Source organism: Protopterus annectens, chromosome 16.part0, assembly GCF_019279795.1.
Source record: "Protopterus annectens isolate FY-2018-M chromosome 16.part0, PAN1.0, whole genome shotgun sequence".
NCBI lineage: Eukaryota > Metazoa > Chordata > Ceratodontiformes > Protopteridae > Protopterus > Protopterus annectens.
This window is the reverse complement of record NC_056750.1, coordinates 627,904,048-627,927,143: the sequence shown is the minus strand read 5'-3', so window position 1 is coordinate 627,927,143 and position 23,096 is coordinate 627,904,048. Positions and strand designations below refer to the sequence as shown.

General features: G+C 42.1%; 1 protein-coding gene across 2 annotated transcripts in view; it reads left to right on the top strand.

The window, feature by feature from the left end:
- The window catches only part of INPP5E (inositol polyphosphate-5-phosphatase E), a 1,512,334-nt gene that overhangs the window by 217,087 nt on the left and 1,272,151 nt on the right, over nt 1-23,096 (top strand). For both annotated transcript variants that reach the window (XM_044058519.1, XM_044058518.1), the window contains exon 2: nt 6,156-7,249. In XM_044058519.1, the coding sequence (XP_043914454.1) occupies nt 6,411-7,249 (839 nt within the window). In that variant the 5' untranslated portion in view covers nt 6,156-6,410. The remainder of the gene's footprint in view (nt 1-6,155; nt 7,250-23,096) is intronic.

The window sequence follows — 23,096 nt, the reverse complement described above, 5'->3', positions numbered from 1 at the left end:
ATTCAGAACATACACACCTTCCAGGCTTCTTCTTCTCCTCCTTAAGAAGACCTCTGATGCTGAAGAGTCCATTCCTTCAGCCTCCTACCTGAGGAATTTTCCTTTGGGGAAACCTGCAATGCTATGAGGGAACAATTTCAGTGCAGGGCCAAGATTTCTCAGACTCCAGAAAAGGGCTTACCACCTTTTACACATGCCACAACATAGGCCTTTAGCCATACCTCCAGTTCTTCTTTCTGCTGTGTGATGCATGCTTTAATGATGATGCATGCCTGATTCACTATTACTCCCCTCTGGAGTCTGCCGAGTAGGTTCTACAGGGTCCCGGCACCATTCATCACCACTTATACAAGGCTCCTTTGCAGATCCAGAGACCATCAGCTCCCTAAAGTTGTAGTGTGCTACTACTTACTAAAACCTCCCTCTGAAAAAGGAATCCAGGTCCTTAGAGAAAAGGGGTAAAGCTACACTTCTGCTGCTTGTCAGCTAGGGCTTTTGAACTGCCAATTTCTATGATTCAATATCAAGAGTTTATGCTTTGACTAGCTTTAACTAAAAGCTTTCCTCTGAAAGAATTTAGATAAAAAATATGTTCAGGAAATGGTACATAACATACAGCAGGTTAGTAACCATTCTTTTAAATTGCAATGGACATGATGCACTGAGGCTTCCTTTAGATCAGCCATATGGCACAGTTATTATCAGAGACATGCATGGTTTAAAGAACAGGCATTACCAGACCATGTCAAATCAAAGCTTGGATGCAACCTGCTATGGAGGTCCCCTCAGCAGGTGCTCAAAAAATGGATTTTGCAAAACATAGACCCAAGGTTACAGGTTCCATTTCATACTCTCACCAAGGGAAGAGAATGCCAAACCTACCACACAAACCTACTCAAACAGAAAGCTCAGAAAAACAAAACAAAATAGGTTCCAGCTGTGGAAAATGTGCCATCTATGGGAAAAGGAGAAGGAAGGATTTACTCCAGACTCTTTCCTGTAAGAAAAAGAAAACAAATGGAGACCCATTCTAGACCCATTTTAAACACAATTGGTAACTCTAGATCTCAAGGAGGCATACCTGCACGTCCCCCATAAGCCAATTTTGCATAAGAGAGATTTCTTGCAGGATCAGAGCATTATCCATTTTCAGCATTGCCTTTGGCTTATCTACTGTGCCCCAGAGTGTTGTTCACGAATGCCTGGCATCATAATTGCTCATTGCAGACTTCAGGAAATCCATTTATCCCTTCACCTGGGCGACTGCCTGATACACAGACAACAAAAGCAAGCTAGCAGAAAGAGAGAGAGAGACAGAGTCATTTACCTGCTGCAAAGGATATACAGTCAATATAAAATATAAAAGTGATTCCATCCCAAATCCCAACTGGGTGGGTGCCAAGGCTGGACACAAACACAAATGGCATTCCAACTGCTGCAGAGAAAGAGCAACTACCTCTCTATTTCTTGGCATTAACAAAGCAGAACCACCTAACTGCAAGAAAAGTACTGCAAGCTCTAGGCTCTATGGCATCCATCCTGCATGGCTCTGGTCCCTCATGCCAGACTGCATATGAGAGGAAAGCTTCTACCTAAGGAATTTGTGGTCCCAACACCAACACAGCCTACAGCCCAAAAACCAAAAATAATCCCATGCCTGAAACAAGACAAGAGTGGTGGGGCCTGTCAATCAAAAAGGATTGCCTGTTGCCCTTCTGCAACAGCCAAAATGCCCAAACAATCAAACCAAACACAGATGCCTCATAGCTCAGGGGGGCACATGCAGGGCAAGTGCATACAAGGCTGCTAGACACATAAAGAAAGACCAGCATACACATAAATAAAAAATCAAAAGGAAATGCTGTAATTGTCAATCCACATTCAGACCATTTCTCCAAGACAACAAGACAGTTATGTGGTACATCAACAAACACCACAGTGGTACAGGGAGGCACCCATTCTTCCATCAAGATACATGCATCAGCTATTTCAGCACAATACAGCTTGGATCCCTGTCTCTTCTCTCATCCCCTGACAGTTTCTGAGAGGAATTAAAATTAAAAACCTCCCAGGAACCCAGGAAACCACCATTGGACTTGAACTTTGTGAACTGTGCTAGAAAAAATCCTTCCTTCCTCCTTCCAACAGCAGCAAGCAGCATATTTACAATGCTTATCTGGAAGATGGCTTCCTGCCTGGCGGCAAAGAACAGAAGGGTCTGATGGGCACTATATGGGCAGGCACAACCCTTCCTTTCTTCCTCATTCCATGAGTATCCATGTCCACCAGAACAACATATCTACATTTATGCCTAAAATCAGAGGTATTAGAGATCCAGGTCGATCTACCACTACCACCTACACCCAAAGAAAGAAAACAGGGAGAAGACTTTTGAAACCCTTTTGTACACACACACACGCGACAGGACCTGGACAGGACTAAGTCACTTGGACTAAAAAAATAACCAGCTTCTATGGCACAGGAAGAAAGGAAGGAAAAGGAAAAAAACAGAAAAAAAACAAATGGGAATTCAATTAGATTTTGTTACTTACTCCTACCATGGCTACTCTTTCCTCCTCCTTGTTTAGCTATGGTATTCTACCTATTTAGACTGCAGATGCATCCTTGAAGGGACATAGTACAGTTTTACCTACCATAAATGTAGATGTCCTGTAGGATAGGAATGCATCTGCAGTCAGGATACCCACCCTCTGAGGTACTCCTAGAATTGTTGCCAGCCAGCTGGCTTGGGGGGGGGCTAGGGTATTATTGGGGTCTATTGTTATGTACATATGTGTATATATTTTATTTTGTTTGTGTTTTTATCATTTGTTTTTATCACAATTTATCCTTCTTCCAAGAGGGCAGAGGGCACCTGGCATCTGGGGCAAGAAACACTGAGGAAATGAGCCCTTGGCACCGAATAACTGCTGCTATTGCCTACTGCAGCTATGGTTGACACCAGCCGAGGCCAGACCCAGACTTTGGACTCCCCCGACCCGAAGCTGCCTGTCGACTAGGGGACAACCCATTTGTAAGGACTGCAGATGCATTCCTATCGGACATCTACATTTATGGTAGGTACAAAACTGTACTTTGTGTAGGTTTGTGGACCTGAAGGAGATTTTGTTTTTTGGATCTGAGTGAGTGGTTGGGAATGTAAGGTTTTAAGGAAGTAGTGAGACCTGGGCAGTTGGCAGGTTTAAAGATGAGCTTGTGGGCAATGGTGAGTTGTAGGTAACTGAGGTAGTTGAGGGTGAGGAGGGAGTGGCAGTGGTGGGATTAGTTTTTTGAAGTGGTTGCAAATTTGGAGATCTTGTGGTAGCATGATTCAAGTTTGGACCAAAGGTCAAGATGGAGATTGGTGGAAAGAGGGGTACCATACATAAGGGAGGGGAGCAGGAAGGTGGATGCAAGAGTTTGATGGGTAGAGGGGCTTAGGACATGGTTGTGCCTGTAGAGAAGACCTAACTTTTGGTGGATTGTCTTAATTGTGGAGTGGATGTGGGTGTCAAATTTTAGTTCTTCATCAGTAATGATGCCAAGAAGCTTGGTGTTGGGAACAGTTTCAAGGAGGGTGTTGTTTTATCAATGGAGTTTTTGGTTGGGGAAAAAAGCATTAGTTTGTTTTGTTTTTTTTGCATTTAGTGCCAGATGGTTGGACTGCATCCAGGTTTCTCTTTTGGAGAAGGCTAGTTGGGTTTTTGCTAGGAGCTCGGAGGGGGAGAAGGCTGAGCAGATGATTGTTGAGTCATCTGCATATTGGATGATAGATGAGTCTGGAATGGATTGGTGAAGTTTTCCATTGGACAGCTTGTTGGTGGTTGGACAAGTAGCTGGAAAACCAGGCTATGGTGGTGGGAGAGAGGTGTAGGGTGGAGAGTTGGGATATAAGTAGGGTGTGTGAGATGGTGTCAAAGGCCTTTGGCAGATCTAGGAATAGTGTGCATGCGAACTTGCCTGAGTCGCGTTCGAGGTGTATTGTTTCAAGAAAGGAAAGCGGGGGAGTCATGGTGCTGTGGCCAGGGTGGAAGCCCTGTTGGGTAGAGCAGAGGAGATTGTTTAGTGTTTGGTGTACCATGAGTTGTGCTTGTATTGTTTTCTCTAGTATTTTAGAAAGAGGGGAAAGGATGGCAGTAGGCCTGAAGTTTGTGGTATCAGTATTTTTGCCACCTTTGTGGAGGGGGGATGATGTAAGCATGGCCCCAGATAGAAGGGACTTATGATTCTTGTATGGATCTTTTAATAAGAATAGAGATGGGATAGGCAATGCTGTCTGCAAATTGTTTGAGGAAAGTGGGTGGAAGGTTATCGGGTGCATTGCGACAGGGTTTGAGTTTGAGAAGTTTTTTGTAGTGCTTGTGGGGATGGGCTTGAGGCAGAAGGATATGGAGGAAGTTTGATGATTGTGGTGGTGGTTGGGGCAGGTGGGGATGGTGGTGAAGGAGGGGGGTGGGAAGGAGGCTGATAGTTTAGCTGTGCAGTCTATGAAGAATGAGTTTAACTGGCTGTCTGTTTCAAGGTTGGGTTCCTGGCAGGGGGGTTTCTTTGTTGCTGGGATGCAGCATGGATGAGATGGAGTCCCAGACTTTTTTGGAATTTGTTGAGTGCAAGGACTGAAGTTTGGAGTAGTGGGCTTTGTGGTTATTAGTTTTTTTGTGGAGTTTCTTAGTTGCTTATATTGTAGGAGAGTGTTAGGGTTTTTGTTTTTGATATTGTTTCTATTTTTTGTCCCTTTGGTGCAAGGCTAGTTTAGTATCTTTTGATAACCATGGGCAGGGATTGCTTTTGATGCATTTGGTTCGGGGGTCTTGTTGATTGAGAAGGGTTAGGAATAAGTGGTTAAAGTAGGAAACAGCATCATCCAGAGGAATTTTTTTTAGAGGGGACCAGTCAGTATGCTTTAAGCATTTCGAGAAAGTTAGAGGATTGAAAGAGGAGAGGTTGCTGGTTTGGATGTTGTGGTGGTGTTTATGCAGTGGAGATGGGAGACAGTCAGAGAAGGCTGATATGTGATTGCTGAGAGGATCAGGTAATGTTCCAGCTTTGATGATAAGTTTTGGGTGAGTTGTTAGGATCCAGTCAATGATGGTACTGGACACTAAGCCAAAGTTTGTAGTTTTGTGCAGTTTTAATGTACTTTACCATCTGGACTTTTTGCCAGTCTTAAGAGTCTCATCATTATTTCTTTACTGAATGGAATTGGCAGTGCTTCTTGAGAGTGAGTTAAAAATGGGAGCCATTACTGAGAACCAGATGACCCATGTTTGATTAGCAGCTTGGCTGCTGGATGAGCCAGGTTGGGGGAGGGGGGAGTGAGGAAGGCTATTTCGAGTTGTCCATCCAGGATTGAAGGGTTTGAGGCTTCTGCTTGCATTTGCGATCCTCCTGGTAATGGCCTAGAAGTATATTCCATTTGTAAAGCAGAATACCCATCAGTATGGTAGCTTGAGGGTATGGCTTGGAAGTACATATGTTGCAATATGATGTGATGTGCACACGTGATATCACGCACATCGTTACTTCGCACACATGTGATGTACAAAATATCACAAGCATGCTTCCCTACCTCTGCATACCTAAAAATCTTCATCCCTGCCTGCATATGCCTGCCTCCTTAGCCTTACCTCAGAAAGTGGATGGCATTCTCACAAGGAGGATGCTTCAAGGCACTCCTTCCCTGAAAGGCAGGGGTCATCCTTCTAAGGGATACAGCAGGGTTTTGCCAGTACACAGAAGAGGAATGAGTGATGTTTATGGAGGAATGGCAGATCATCAGCAGTGGAAGGGGGATATGGGGGCCAAAACATTTTATTACTTTCTTAAAGTGATTGAGCAAGCTAAAACTGATAAAATGGAAAATTGCACATTAGTTCTGAGAAAGAAAGAAAAGTAATATATTTTGGCATATTTTTGAGCCTTTGCTTTGAGACGTGTATTTTAATCAAAGGAAATTAATTTATAGCATAACCTGAATTTTTTTTTTTTTGTTTAGTTTTGTTTTGATATGTGAAAAATGACTGGCTATAAACGTTGTGGTTTTGCTTTTTTTGATCTTTATATAAATAAAACATTTGTTATATAAATAAAATGTTATATTTTCATTTTTTCTTTTTGTGTCACAATTAAAATGTATATTTTTTTGTATTTTACAGAGTCCACCATTACAAGGAAGCCACATTTCTGCTAACGTTTGTTTACAAGGAGAATATGTCCAGTGCCATTTTATAGTTGTATTTCATATTGTGCCATGTTTCATGCATTTAAGAAACAGAAAGAAATTTACAAGAGACAGTATGGTGAAAGTTTTGAATATTTAACTTGTTTCCTCACAAGATTACTCCATCATTCATTCAGTGATGCACCTTATGTACAAATGTCTGTAGTTGCTGTGTACCAGACCTCTAAGAATGAGCTATCAGAATGGCCTGCTGTCAGGCACAGTGGGTCTAGATCACGCAATGTTAAAAGATAGCAAAAACCTGAAGGATGTACAAGCAGAACAAGAAACAGGAGATAGGGGTGAAATTTGTGCTAAAGAAAACTGTGGCAAAGAGACAGTATTTCAAAATGATACTTTAATGCTTCCTGCTGAAGAATTTTGTAATGGTAGCCAGGGATTTTTACCAAGGCCACCCAATGTATCAAAGCATTCTTTAATGCCAAATGCCAATGAAGCATCTTTACTTGAAGAAAAAAACAGGCGAAGACTATTGAAAGCAAGTCAGGCAAACACAATAGAGCCAATAAGCAATGGATCTTCAAATGGATCAAAGAAAGAACTTGCAGACCATCCTGTTTCAAGCAGTACATTAAAATGTGTTGAAGGACCTTTGCCAGCTAGTGTGAATACCAGTCTTTATTTGATGGAGCCAGTATCTGTCAGAGATGGTAATGGAGTTTCAGACTCTGAAATTAAGAATGCTGATGATGATTTTAGTGCCCTTTTTGGACTTAAACAAAGTAACATTTCTTTGGCCACCAGTAAACTGCCACCAGTTACGCACACTGGGGTTTTGCCCCCTGTGGGTCTTAATGTTGTGTCTTCTGCACTAAGAACAACTAATAGGATTGATCAAGACTGTGTGGATTATGGTATAATTTATCAGGACAAGTTTGTAAGGCAAAACAGTGGCCTTAGTGAAGGCAGGCTGCACAATACTGTGGTATCAGATAGCTGTTCTGCAAATTCTGTGACATCTGCAGTTAGCGTCATGCTTCCACTTCGTTCAAAAGATGTTCGAAACAGGTATTTTGCTTATTTTCCAAATGCTAAGATAAACTGGATATGGTGTGGAATTGCTGAGGTGTATTTGTGATTACTGAAAGAGAAAGTTAACTTTCCTGCAAGAGTAACTTCACAGCTGCTAAAGGGGGGGTTAGAGAAAAAATATATTTTACTCTTGAGTTGTTCTCGAGCACAGTTATGCCAGTCTCAAATATTAATTAGGCATGGATTATAAGAAGTTCAGCTTTTTATCGTGGGAGAATTTGAGCAAAATGCAGTGTATTATAAACGGTCCAAAAGCTTGGTAACCTGTAATGTAATACCTGGTTAAATTTTGACCTGTTTTGAATTTGGCATAGGTAGCACAATGTAATAAGCATTTATATATTCTGAACCCTTAGTACATTTGTTTACTTATTCCAGTGTGGAAGAGTTTTAATATAAAAGTTATGCTAATAAATCCATTTATACTTTTTTGCTTTGTTTTTAAAACATAGTCTCACCTACTGATTAAAAATTTTACAGTCCCGCAAGGTAATGCATTTATTGATTTACTTGATCATAAGAATACACGGGACTGTAATTAAAATGGCAGAGTGATATGGGCATTACTTCGGGTGTCTTGTAGAAGATCTTTATCATAGAACCTAGTGTACCCAGGGTTGCCAGACATCCCTATTTGGGTGGGACTGTCCCGAGATCAGCAGCCTGATCCCGAGTCCCACACTGCTGGTTTAAATCCCGGGCAGCTTCCGCTTTGTTTTTTTTGTTTGTTTTTTTTTTTTGATTGGCCTGTATACCGGCATACGAGCCAATCAGAAATTGCTAAACACAGAGCTTCTTGTGTTTAATGCGGAACATCGCAGTTCTGCATTAAACAGAAGTAGCTCCGTGTTTAGCGATTTTTGATTGGCCCGTATAGCGTATCTGCCAATCAAAAATCATAAACAGAGCTACTTCTGTTTAATGCAGAACTGCGATGTTTCGCATTAAACAGAAGTAGCTCCGTGTTTAGCGCTTTTTGATTGGCCCGTATACCGGTATACGGGACAATCAAAAAAATCGCAAAACAGAGCTACTTCTGTTTAATGCAGAACTGCAATGTTTCACATTAAACAGAAGCAGCTGTGTGCTTATAGAAAATAAACACAGAGCTACTTTTGTTTAGTGCGGAACTCTTATGTTCTGCAATAAAGACCCTGCCAGACCTTTTTTTTTAGTCTTCACTTACAGTAAAAGACCTTTTATTTTTTTCAGTCTTCACTTTTGTTTGTCCCTACATGGCTAGTCGGAAATCTGGCAACCCTGAGTGTACCTGATGTATTCTTAGCAGTCGTACTGCTTCTGCTCAATGACATAATCACAACCCTGATATTGGAGTACATAATGTGTGGTGCTTACATATGTCTCCAGTGCTTTCACAAATCAGAATAAACTTGATCTTGAAACAGTGCATTAGACATCTCTGGCAGGCCAATCATATGTTCATATTCTAAATGCATTATTTTTCTTTACTGCTTCACTTTTTGTCAGAGGCAATTTATTTGTTTTCAGGCTTGTCCTCCTAACATTCGACTTGCAAGTGTTTCAAATAGCATACGATTACTTCTCATGATACAGTTGCTCTGCCTTTACTGCCTTAGGGAGAACCAATGCACTAAAATTATACCCTTGCCACAGAGAATTCAAGCCCGCAACCTTAAGAATGAGAGCACAAGTGTTTGGAGTCCTGTTTGCTAGAAGCCCAAGCATGAGAGCATGCAAACAGTAAAGGGTTTTATCCCCAAATGCTCCCTCCTTGGTCATAAAGGAGTCCAGGTCTAGGAAAGAGTGTGGTGAAACTTTCTGTGTTAGCAGTAGCAGAACACAAAGTCTACTTTTTAAAATACTGGCAACTGGTTCAGGCAAATAAAATGGTAGACTCCAAATGAAATGTGTATTTAATGGATAAAATAAAGTGTTTTTCGTTTAGTATATTAACCTGAACTTTTTCAGATCTACTTTTTCACAAAGAGAAGTAAAAGCACTAGAAAGAACAGGTAAAGTTCTCTGTAATTATCATAGCGAGGTGTTCATCAGTCTCACTGCTGTAGTAGCTGAAAAGACAATATGGGTTGTATCATACCAAGACACAACTGGCCAGCTTCCAAAAGCTCTGGCTCCTTCCAATAATTCTAATCTGACTGCTGATTGGGCAGTCTAGAGGAGTGAAAAATCAGCAGTTAGAGTAGAAAATTTTCAGAGCTTATTTGATGCCTCGTGAAGAAGCAGTAAGAGGGCTTTACAAGTGTAGCAGTCAACACTTCAGCTCCTTTTTTTAAGCAGATAAGTCCCATTTAGGGAACTTTTCCGTACAAAAATTTGTTTTTATATTTTATACATGTATATACAAATATAAATATGTGTGTGTGTGTATATGGAAAAAAAGGAAAGCGCGTTTCCTACTACTTGAGCTGTTCTGGCCCTTTAAGAAACCTGTTTTTCGTCAGGATCAGAAATTTGCTATCAGGGACTACTGTTTTTAACTTCAGCTAGTTTGAGAGCTTATTTTCTTCCAGCTAGTTTGAGAGCTTATTTTCTTTGAAAGTGTACTGTTTATGCTTGCTTCAGTGTATTTTTAGTTTTCACAAGGGAAGTAAGTATTTCATTTGGGGATTGGGGTAGGGAATCAGTTGTATGAAGTAGTGCTTGTGTACACCCTGTGACACCTCACCTGCAATTTTCTGTCAGAATAATTTTATTATAAAGGGTTTTTGACAGGTTTTTTTTTTCATACTGCTTGTGCATTACGTTTCTTTGGGAACATTTAATGTGTTTGTAAGTGTACTTCCTTGGTTCCTAGAAAGAAAAAAAATCAACTTATCCAAAGAATTCTTGCTGACTTCACAGGCTTATTCTTTGCCTAAGCCAATAGTGGGTGACTGCAGTAGCCAGCAGTCAGTCCTTGGATCATTCGCCTCTTTGGCTTCCTCTAATGTAGTCTTTTCAGCTACTATGAACCCGGGGGTCAGCCACATCCTCTTTGGCTGTTCCAGGTCTGAAACTGGCATGGGAGAATCGTTTTGACTGAGGCATGGAAATTCTTCTGTGGATGCTGCTGAATGTGCCCAAGGTAAGAGACCTCTTGATGGTGCTGAGATTTCTTCTCCAGGTAAGTCAGTTATAACATCTGTAAAGAAGAAAAAAAAAGAGGTTAAACATTGTTCATCAGATGATATGGTATCAGTAACAGACTATAATATTCTTACCTTTGGCAGGAAGTTGTTGGACTGTAGATCCTGGTATATAAATTCAGTACTTGTAAGATCAGTCAGAATATTCCTGAGGAAAACTTGTCAGATGATTCTGACATAGACAGAAACAGGACTTCTTTTGCTTCATATTCACAAGCTCACAACTTTTATACTGAGGAAAACTTTCTTTTTTTGTTTTATTTAATTTTTTTTTTGTTTTTTACAATTTCCCTGGAGGAAATTTGCTTTTCTCAGATTATTGCCAGGATGAATTTTTTTTTTTTATGGGAACAACTGGATGCTGCACGTGAAATGTGGAGTTATGATAGATGTATACTGAGACATATCCACTTGCAAACCTATTCCTCCTCTAGTGCCAGCCTTGAAGCATGTGTATAATGTCTGTAAGCAAACTTGATTCACAACTTTCATTCTCAAACTAGCAAGCACTTGTATTATCATGGACCCTGCAGCTATATCTACATCCTATGCCTGCAGGCAACAGACTTCTGGTCTCCCCTAACCTTCCTCCAATAGATGAGGAAGGGAAGATTTTCTTTACATTTGCTAAGAGAATTTTATTCACCTTTGTTCAGAATTCTTTACACCAGACCAATATGTGGATGTTTGTAGGTTTTTTTGGGGGTAGACAATTTGAGGGATCTAGGTTACTGCCTATCTAAATTCCATTGTTTCCACAATATTTCTCAAGTAACTAAACATGCCATAAGGAGAATGCGTGTTTGTGCATGTACTATATCTAGGCTCTCTGCTTCTGCTGATGTTTTGAGGAGGTATGCCTGGGTATGGACTCTGTTTTCTGATGTGGTAAATTTTGAAATATTGAATTAAGGTTTACATAAAGAGTTTTATTTTTTTGATCCATCGGCTACTCTGGTCCTCAAACTATTTGATGATAGAGAGGAACTGAAGGAATTTCTAAGACCCCCCCCCCCCCCGTTTCAAATGTCTTGGATCCTCTTTGACGTTTAAGAAACAGAACAAGCAATCCCTACCTTCTCAGGCCTAACAGGGAAACAAAAAGAGATGTTAGGAGAGTAACAATAAGAAACAAGGATCTTTTCCAAAAAAGGGACAGCCCTGTATTTGAGAACAACTATAATAGCATTCTTCCTCCCTCCTCCCTCCTTCCCCTTCTGCCCCAGTCTTTTCAGAGCCTGTCCCAACAACTGGTTCCCCTTAGCAATAGATTTTGACATACTCATGGGTGTTAAAGGTAGTTCAGGAGGGTTACAGTTGGCACTGAAAAGATTTTGGCATACTCATGGGTGTTAAAGGTGCTTCAGGAGGGTTACAGTTGGCACTGAAAGCAAACCTCTCCTTTCAGGGGAGTCCTTAACCACCCTCTAAACCAACATATTTTTTCTTCAGTTTCTTAAACATTTGTTTACCCTTGGAGTCGGAGACCCAGTGATATTAAATCAATGGGGCAAAGGCTTTTCTATTCGAGAATTATTCTGGTAGCAAAGAAATAGTCTTCCAGGAGACCAGTTCTAAATCCTTCCTTCCTAAAGCTGTATATGAAAGTTCCAGAATTCAAGATGTTGACCCTTCAGAGTCTGTTGCCTCTCTCTCTTCAGGGAATGTCTATGGTAATTTGAACCTAAAAGATGCATACTATCACTTTCGCATAGCTAAAGGCATCAGGAATGTTCTCAGGTTTCTGTCACACCTTCAGTATTCTGCATTACACTTTGGGTAAATGGTGTTTATAAAGTGTCCAGGTCCAGTCATTGCTCATTGCAGACTGAGTAACAGTTGTATTCTTCCTAATATAGACAAATTACTTAACTTAGCAGAGTCTTTTCCCAGATGTCAAGAGTCCATATCATGGGTTTCAGTTCTTCTGACTAACCTCAGATTCCAGATACATTTTCAGAAACCTTCCTTGACTGTGTCACACAGTATTGTCTTTCTAGTATATATTATAGACACCCTGCAACAAAATGCATTTTTGATGCAGGAAAAGGTAGATATTTATCACAAACCTTGAGCTTCTCAGTACTGTATCAAACGTCTGCCAGAGTTTTTTAGGATTCTGAGATTCATGACATCTATGATACTCATGATCCCTCTTGCCAGGTTCCTCATGAGAAAGATACAGTGGTATCTAAAAACAAATGGATCCAGTAGTTGTATCCTCTGGATTTTCAGATGCCAATCTAAAAGGAAATGCACTAGCGGGGACTACATATACAAACAAATGCAGGTCTTCCCCTTTCATGTAAACTTCAAGTCAGCCTATAACTACAGATGCCTAAGATTTTTTATGGGAGGCAGTGTCCATGGGGTTAAAGGTGCAAGCCCTGTGGGATTCTTCAGACAGACCCAAACTCATCATTTTTAAAAAACGATGCTGGCTGTAATCCTTGACTTAAAAGCCCTCCATCATCTGTTGGCCCAAGGATCACTTCATTTGATTACAGATACCATGGAGATGTGGTACATAATAGCACTCTTTAACCTTCCAAGTATCTTATATTCAGTCAGAGCAAAAAGAGTCAGTTTGAGCTTTTTTTATTGATTGATTTCTGTAAACTTCGATGTGAAGTTGTTCTATCACCTTCATTCTTACTGATGGGTTCGGAGCCAATCCCTCGGCTCCGAGTCATCCAGATTGCAAAGCTCGAGGTCTCCAAACAGCTCGAGGCCGAAACCCTATCCCATGATACCCCTCTACTTCCCTCAGATCTAGTTTACCGCTGCAACAGATCGATCTTGTTCCTTCAGCTGAGGCCATTTTTTGAAAGTCAGTTAAGTAAAAGTTTCATTTTGGTTTTTCTTCATCTTGTTTTTAGAAGAATTTTGTCTCCTTAGCCGAAGTTAGGCTAGTATTTCTTTACTTTCCATTTTAGTGTGAGTTTTTAAAGTTAAACGATATCTGTTGTTTGCGTTAGGCCGTGTTTTGTTTTTGTGCCTGTTTAGGCATCTTTGTACCCTATCCCCTCATAGCCGAGTTTAGGCTTTAGCTTATAGCCAAGTTAGGCTTTATTTTTTTTTTATAGCAGATTGCTAAAACAGTGAAGCAGCCTCTTTTCTCAGCCGGTCAAGCTTTATCTCTTCATTTCATAGCCAAAGTTAGGCTTTATTTCCGTTAGTAATAGTTTGAATTCAGATTGTTCTTATAGCCAAGTTTGGCTCTGAATATATTTTGGATATTGATTATTCTGTTTCTGACATTGTCTTGTGAATTATTACTATGTCTGAAAAGTGAAGTCAGGCTTCAAGAAATGTCCCAAGTATAGCCAGAAGATGTCTCACAAAGATGGTCACACCATCTCTGTTTGTTGTTTAGGTGAGGTCCACCATCATGAAGTTTGTGTGGTATGTCACGGGTTTAGTACCTGGGTTCTGGCAGAGAGGAAAAGGAAGCTAGTGGAAAGGGGCCATATTAAATCCACCTTTCAGTCAGAACTGGACTCGTCTCCTCAAAAAAAAAACAAAAAACCTTCTTCTTCTTCCACCTCTGTCTCTGGTTCGGAGCCAAAAGGTCTTTCAACTCCGAAGATATCGAAGAAGGTGTCTGACTGCTCCACAGTTAGTGGAGCTGACTGTCCAGGCAGTGGGTAGGAGCCGGTATCTCTGACCCTAAGGTCTCCGATTCTGGGCTCACCTGCTCCTTCCCTGGTCTCCTCTCGAGCTTCCAGACTATCGGATTCAGATGTGGATCGTGTGGTAAGGAGATTGCTACAGAATCCGACACTACCAAAGATTTTATCGGCTTCGACTCTGGCAGCTTTGGAGCCGATCAAGTCACCAACCCTACTTACTGTTCCTCCTCTGACTTGACCCAAGCCTTTGGAGCTGGAGGCAGATGATCAGTTAATTGTGGAACCATCGGCACTGACACCCATGTCTGGCCTATCAGTGCCAACTACCCTGATGTCTTCGGCCCCGGCTGCAGACTCTGGGAGACGACACTTGCCAGTCTGTTCTGGGAGGGGGAGTCGAACTGATGTTTTGGTTCTCTCTCTTCCACTCGGGGCTTCGGCGCGGATGAGCTCAGCTCCCTCCTCAGGATCAGAGCCAGTGGCTTTGGTGTGGGACAAGTCCTCAGTGTCTTCGGATCCGGGGGCTTCCTTGAATCAGAGCTGCGATGCCTTCGATGCCATGAGGAGGGTCTTGTCCCCCCAGACAGTCACAACTTCTGAACAGACTGCTTCTTCCCATAAAGCACTGGAATCTTCTCAGTCACCACAGATCCATCATAAGCATAGGGACCTGGGGCCTCAGGAATTCCCCTCAGGGGAAACCCTGCTCTTCTGAGACCTCCCCAGTAGCTCCCATTGAGGAGGTCCCTAGGAAGAGGACATGTAAGAGGAAACGTGGATTCCCGTCAGGAATCTGCCTCATCTGACACTGATTTGGAGGAATTGGAAGGGTCCCCAAGGTCCCCCTCTGAGGCTATATCCTTTGCGGATACCCAGGCGATCCTGCAGCAGATGGGTGACTGGCGGCCCATCAACCCTTCCAAGGATGAATTGGTGCTTCTGAAAGCTTTTGCGTCCTGACCCCCACCACCTCTTGGGTGTCAACGCCCTTCGATGAGTTGATGGATCTTTTATTTCGAAGGGCGTGGGAGTCACCATTTACCATGGTGTCTGTTCTGAGAAGACCAAACAAATATATTTCTGCACCTCATGATAAGACCTTTTTATCTAAACTTATTCCTGTTGATGCCATGGTGGTTGCAGCACCCACTAAGAAGGAGATGTCAGAGACCTCTACATCTGTCCATCCTCCTAATAGAGAGACTAGGATTATGGACAGATTTGGCGAGCGCATATTCAGTTCTACGACATTTGCTCTTCATTCGTTGACCTAGCTAACTAATTTCACCAGGCTTCAAAGAGATCTCCTGAAAGAGCTTGGAGATGCTCTTCAGGGTGCAGTAGCTGATAAGGTGACATCTCAGCTTGCTACCCTTAATTCCATCGTCAGCTCTTCCATGCATCTCGTATCTTACGCAGCTGATGGGACGAGTAGGGCAGCGGGTACAGGAATAGTTCTTCGGAGACATTCCTGGATGCGCTTGTGTTCTTTTGCGAACTTTTCAGGTCATCATTTGTGAATGCCCCGTTTGATGGTTCCTTACTTTTTGGACCTAAAGTTAGAGAGACCCTCACCAGATGTGAACAAGACGGAAAGACTCTATCTGCTGTAGGAGACCATTTTTCCACATCTACTAGACCTTATCCCAGAGGTCAGCAGAGTGGGAAAATGTGGTTCTGTAAAGCCCAAGGAGCCTTTTCGGACACACGAGGTGAAACCCCCTTTAGGGGCAGAGGAGGGGCCATTAATGGAAATCCCGTCCATGTGGCAGAGGGGGTCTGCAGAACCAGGGTGACAAATGCCCCAAGTGTAGCCAGAAGATCTCTCTCACAAATGGTAACACCATCTGTGTTTATCGTTTAGGTGAGGCCCACCTTCAGGAAGTTTGGTGGTGTGTCATGGGTTTAGTACCAGGGTTCTGGCAGAGAGGAAAAGGAAGCTAGTGAGCACTCCTGAGAGTAGGCCCGCCTGTCCACCTCTAGAGGCAGTCTGGGGACGACTGTCTTTGTACCTAGGTGCATGGCTCAAAATCACAAAAGACAACTGGGTGTAGAGTATAATATCCAGAGGTTGTATTATCCACTTTCACTCATGCCCAAAACCTTTAAGAAAGATCCCAGACATTCCACCCAGTCTGTGGGGCATAGCAACAATAGAGATTCAAAAGTTGCTAGAAAAAAAAAGTCATCCAGTCAGTCCCGGCAGAACAGAAAGGATCAGGAACTTACTGAAGATTCTTTTTAGTACCAAAGAAAACAGAGGACTGGAGACCGACTCTAGATCTCAGCAGACTCAACAGATCTGTAGAAAAGACAAAGTTCCAGATGGTCACGCTTCAGTCAATACTCCTGTTCTTGGGGAAAGACAATTAGATGTGCTCAATAGATCTCCAGGATGCATACTGCCATATAAAGATGGCCAGGCCATCCAGGGATCATCTGCGCTTTCGGCTGGGGGCCACTTATTACCAGTTTTGAGCCCTGCCCTTTGGTCTCACTACAGCCTCCAGAGTGTTTACCAAATGTATGGCAGTGGTAATAGCTCATGTGAGGCATCAAGGAATCCGGGTGTTTCCATATTTAGACTGGCTCCTTACCGCACCCACCAGGCATCATCTTATACAGGCAAGGGACATTACTTTAGACCTCTACTCTCAACTGGGGATAGCTATAAATTCAAAAAAATCTGCCTTATTGCTGTCCCAGCATACCATCTTTATAGGAGCAGTCTTAGTCACTGTCAGTATGTCCCTAAAACTTCCTTTGGACAGAATACTTGCCCTTCGATAACAGATCATGGACATTCTCCCAAAGCACCGGCATCGGAGATTCTCAGACTACTGGGCACCATGGCAGCAGCTATTATAGCAATACCTCTAGCGAGGTCACACATGCGTATTCTTCAGTGGCTACTATTCACACAGTGGACCTTTCAAGAATTACCTATGGATCACCTAGTTCAGTTTAACCAACTCATGCAAGAAGGATCTTCGATGGTGGCTGACATCCGAATCGGTAACCATGGGATGTCCCTTTATTTTCCCGACCCCAATTGCAACTGTGACCATGGATGCCTCCCTGATCAGGTGCAGGGGCATTATCAGGAACGGACAGCCCAAGGCATATGGCAAGAACACGAGCCTCACTTGCATATCAATGTCGTAGAGATGAGAGCAGTACTCTTAGCGTTGCAGTCTTTTCAAGACTGTCTTCCTCTGGGGACCATTGCAATCCAGTCAGACAAACATGTCCATGGTCTGGTATATAAACAAACAGATCTTGTCCCCTATGTCAAGAGACCCTGAGAGTATGGCATTGGGCAGAGTAATGCACACCCCGGGGAAATCCAGTGTGATAGTGGACAAACTAAGCAAAGCCATTCTGTTGCCACATGAGTGGTCTCTCAAGAACGAAGTGGCGGAAATGATCTTCCGCAGATGGGGCCAGCCTTGCTGCGATCTCTTTGCAACTTCCACAAATGCCAAATGCAGCAGCTACTTTGCTCTAATCCCCCCAGTGGGGGAGTCCCCGAGGGATGGGCTCGTGCACTATTGACCCCCAGGTCTTCTTTATGCTTTTCTGCCTTTCCCTCTGATTCCCAAAGTTCTGCAGAAAAACAGTGCCCTGGTAAGGACAGTTGTCTTAATAGCCCCTTTTGGCCTCGTCAGATTTAGTTCCCCTTCCTGAAGTCTCATCTTTTGGAAGAGCCCTGGATCCTGGACCCAGGGCCGGATCTTCTGACCCACTCGTCAGGAGCTCTTCACCCTTCTATACAGTCCATCAAACTGACAGTGTGGCTGCTCCAATTCCAAGAATAGCCAGGTTCCAAAATGTGTCAGCGAAAGCTCAACATATATTACTGTCTTCCCATAAGTCCTCAACTAGGAAGCTTTATCTTAGTAAATGGAGGAAATTTTCTATCTGGGCCCAGCAAAACAATGTTGACCCATTCCTTGCTTCAATATTGGGTATATTGGAATTTTTGACCAAGCTATTTAATGAAGGGGCCACAGCAGCAGCTATTCGAGTTCAACTGGCTGCTATATCGAATTTAAATGTTGGTGAACTAGGGGACAGTGTCCTGTCTCATACAATGGCGAAGGCCTTTCTAAAAGGTGCTATACATTTGAGGCCCCCCTGTTAGATCCCCTACTACTCCATGTAATCTAAATCTTTTTCTGTCAAAGATTATTCTTCCTCCATTTGAACCAGCATCTTCCTGTGAATTGAAATTTCTCTCCTGGAAAACTATTTTCCTAGTAGCTATCACCTCTGCACGCAGAGTTTCAGAATTATAGGTGCTGTAGCTAAGGTATCCATATTTGGTATTCCACAAGGATAGAGTTTCACTCAGAACAAACCCCTCTTTCCTACCAAAGGTGTGCTCGGAATCCAACCTTAATCAAACCATTGAATTGCCAGTTCATTTCCTAATCATAATAATCAATTGGAGTATATGCTTTACAAACTTGATGTTCAGAGACAGCTCCTTTTCTATTTAGACTGGACAAAAGACCACAGACAATCTGACCAGCTTGTTTGTCATTTTCAGATTCCAGGAACGGTGCCACAGTTTGACTGGGTAAATTATACATGCTCTAACTCACTTGCCCAAAGGTTCCTGGACTTCGTTCACTCCATTGCCCTTGACCAGCTGGTTGACACACCTACAAGGGGCTCAAATATCCTGGATCTGGTGCTCACCAACATGGGGAACCACTGCACCACCCCAAATGTGTGTGGCCTTTCCTGGTGAGATCTGACCACAAATTAGTCTCACTAGAAGTAACTATAACTATAGCAACAACTAGGCTAAAAAACTTCTCCAAGGCCAATTACAATCTCTTACATGTTAACATAAGTAGCTTCATAGTCCCTCCCCCCAGTGATGGAAGAGACCACTATGCTGAGTTATACACCAATGCTTTATACGAGCACCTGTACAATTGTATTGACTTTGCTGTACCTGATGGAACCAAAGCAAGATCTTCAAGGAAAAACAAATCTGCCTGGTGGACAACTGCCATTAAAAGGCTACACAATGGGAGAAAAAAATTGCTGTCTAAAAGTAGGAAAAAATGGTCTCAATTGGAAACATTCCCTCCTCAACTTAAACTAGCAAGTAAGACTCCTAGTGAAGTCCTCCAAAGCTAACTGCAAATCCAAATTAGCTTCCCTAAGTAAGGATTAACCACAAGGCATTCTTTATTTACATCCCTAATCTCAAAGGCAAGGCCCAGATTTGCGCTGAAGTTGTAGTTAATGGTACTACATATACATAACCTATGGATATAACAAACCTGCTGCCTGATAGGTTCAGTGAAAACGTCAGTCCCCTGTCCCCGCCACATATAACCCAAAGCATCCCTAACACCTGCCCCCCCCCACCTAGTTTCTCCGAGGAGCAGGTCTTAAATGCCCTTTCCAAGGCCAAAAACACAGCCTCTATGGGACCTGACAACATCCCAAGCTGTGTTCTACATGGGTTAAAACAGGAATTAGTATCACCGTTGGGCATGCTTTTCAGTCACATCCGTACTACTAGCTTCATTCCAGCAGAATGGAAAATGGCTACAGTCATCCCTTTGCACAAAGGGGGTGCATCCGCAAACCCTGGAAACTGTAGACTCATTATCCTGACCAGCCTTATTTGCTAGGCCATGGAATGAATCATCATGGACCTTATTAATAAAGATATAGGAAATCTTCAGATGCTTGACCCCACCCAGTTTGCCTGTGTCAAGGGGAGATCATACCTGCTAAACGTGGTGAACTTCTTTGAGACAGTTACCAAAGCCCTAGAGGAGGGGAAATCTGTCCTTATGGCCTACCTAGACTTAGCCAAGGCCTTTGACACAATCTCCAAGTTAGACATCATTGATAAACTCCCCCAGCTGGGTATCAACCCATATATTGTCAGGTGGGTTGCAAACTGGCTCAGTGATAGAACTCACACGGTCAAAATATGGGACTCCATTTCGTCCAGCAGACCCATAACCAGTGGTGTTCCACAGGGATCATTTCTGGGACCTCTACTGTTCAGAATCTACTTCTGTGAAGTACGGGCTAAAACTAAAGGACTGTGGCTGACAGAGTTTTCTCATGACTCCAAATTGGGAGCAATCATTGAAACCTGTAGCAATGTTAACATCCTGCAGGATGGTCTTGCACAGACTGACTGATGCTAAAGTCATGGTCTTAAACTTAATGCAAAAAAAATGCATTATCATCCCCTTCGGCAAGGGTGATGTTCCTGCAAAATGCCACATCAATAGCAATACCCAGTGAACACTCCGTGGTGAGAGATCTGACCACACAGGTCGACAGCAACCTTAACTTCAATCACCATGTCTCCACAGTGGTAAGAAGGGCATTTTATATTGCTCATCTTTTAAGTAAGGGCATTGCCTCTAGAATAAAATGAGGCTTTAACTCCCCTGTACTCTTCCATCATCAGGCCAGTAATAGAGTACAACGCTCTCTTTGTATGTTCCTTTCCAAACACCTGCAGAAATTGGAGATCTCAAAGGTTTCTTACATAGAACATTCAAGGTGTTCATGGTTTGTTTTATGCAGACCGACTGAAATCATTGTCCCTTTACTCTGTGTCATACAGACTGCTCAGAGGTGACATGTACCTTGCATGTAGAGCTGGCTCTGACCCAACTTTAATGGAAATGCTGCATAATCACAAGTCAAATGGGCACACGGGTCAATCACTCAAAGGACTTCAACCTGGTATATGACATCAACAGAATTTGCTGCAGAGACAGATTTGTCTCAGAGGTTGCCCCACCTTTGGAACAAGCTTCTTATTCATGATAAACAAAGTACTTGTTGGTCCTATTTAAGAGTAATTTGATTGATTAGAAGGGTAACTGGAAATTTACCTTGGGGGTTCCACCTGTGTGTCTCTTGGACAGGGGCTGTAGGTGCTGATTTTAGTGTCTGCTTTAACCAGACACCCTTGGGAACATGTCTTGAACTTGGTTAAACTTCTAAGGGCCCTGGGGCCGTTAGCCTAGTAACCTCCAATGATCCAGTGACGAGCCGAGCAAGAATCGACATTGTGTGTGTGTGTGTGTGTGTGTGTGTGTGTGTGTGTGTGTGTGCACGCGTTGGGGGGCTCTTCCAGGATTTGATATAGTTACGGGGAACACCTCAAGTAGATTGTTTGTCTCCCTGCAATTTGCTCCAAGACTCCGTGCAAACGGGCCTGGAAAACAGATTCTTTTTTCATTCCCTTGGACCGGAATGTTCTGTTATGCATTTCCACTGATATCCAGGATAATTCTGAAGATTCAGGACTCTCCAAAGATCACTGTGATGACTCCCTTCTATCCCAGGCAGCAATGCTTCTCCCATCTGTTTGAACCGGCCATGGGTAGTTATCATAAGCTTCCTCACAGACTGGACCTACTCACACTGGACAGTTTGAAACAACTTCAGCTAACTGCCTGGATGATAAGAAGGCAGATATTTTTTTGGAGGACATGCAGCAGGTCTTAAATCATTAACTAGCAGCAGGTTTCTTTGCCTCCTTTATTAGTAAATGGGGAGAGATTTTCTAATTGATGCCAAAATAAAAAAAACAAGGCCCTTTTAAGGTTAATATGTCTGTGGTTCTCCAATATTTGTGCAAGTTATTATCCTGGGCTTTTCTTATTCCTCTGTCAAGGTTGATTTGTTTCCCTTTTTGGCATGTCTTCCCATGGATCCTCCTCTTATCAATACATTATTACGTCAAAATGTTGAAAGGGGTTCTGCATACCCTTCTACCTTAAAAACAGGTGGCTTCTCCTTCGGATCTTAAATCTGTTTTGGAGAAATTAATTGTTGCTCCATTTGAATGAACAACAGTTTTGCTAATTGCTATGACTGAAGAAAAGAGATTCTAAGTTGCAAGCTTTCATGGTAAGTCAGCCTTATCTCATTTTCCACAAATATAAGGTTTCCTTAAAAATCCTAGGTGTTCTCCAGTAACAGTTTTTTTGCAAGCATATAAATGAAAAAGAATATTGTAAAGCTTTTCCTCTCTTAAACAAGGTACCCTTAGCAGTTTTTTGTCTGGTTTGCATGTCACTAGCAGACAATTTGATAAAAAGAAATGACTTGGAGAAAGTTTTTACTGAAAAGATTCAAGTGTTTTCTCAACTGGGAGAGTTCTGCAGATATACAGAATCAAATATTGCTTACTAATAGAACAGGCTGCACCATGTGTCTTAGCATGACTAACCTTTATTTTTAGTTAACTTTAGCCTGTCTGTGTAGCTATCAACTTAGAACTTATGGTCTTATTAGGAAAGAAGAACTTAAATATTTGAAGATGTACATAGTTCTGTGTGTTATTGTTAAGTTCATAGATTTTAGGAGTTTTTTTGGGGGGGGGTCTGTTTAAGGGCTTTCAAAAAAACAAAAAGTTATGTAAGATGTGACATGGGCGCAAATGGATGTGACAAGAAACAACTGTGTAAAAGACCAGCCTGTCAAACAGTATATACATGTAACATAAAAGTTGGAGCTAGACATTTAGCAAAAGAGCAGTTCTATATAAAAGGTGGTGTTAATAACTATATAAGAAAATTATGCTTTCTGTAATGTCTTTCAGTCTCAACGATCTTAGAGATAAATATAAAAAAGAAAGAGTAGTAAATTGTATTAAAAATGTAGAGTGCAAATAGCTATGCTACAGGAGACACACCTGAAAAGAACTGAACATGTGAATTTGATAAAGAAAGGTTTTCAGGATGGTTATTCAGCGGAATATCTGGGGCAAAGGAAAAGAGGAATGCTTGTATTAATTGAAAGAGGGAAAAAAGTTATTTATGGAAGATACATAGTACTAAGGGACTACTACGTGGAAAGGGCAGCCACCAAGCTTAGGGGAGCCTATAACAAGGAAGATAACAAGAGAGACCTTGTAGAAGTATTAGAAATATTTTGGAAATGTTATGAAAATTTTATAAAGCAGAGAAATATGGAAATAAAGAACAGGTGCAAATGGAAATGTTTATGGAATAATTAAGTATGCCAAAGTTAGAGGTAGATGAGGCAGTTACTAAC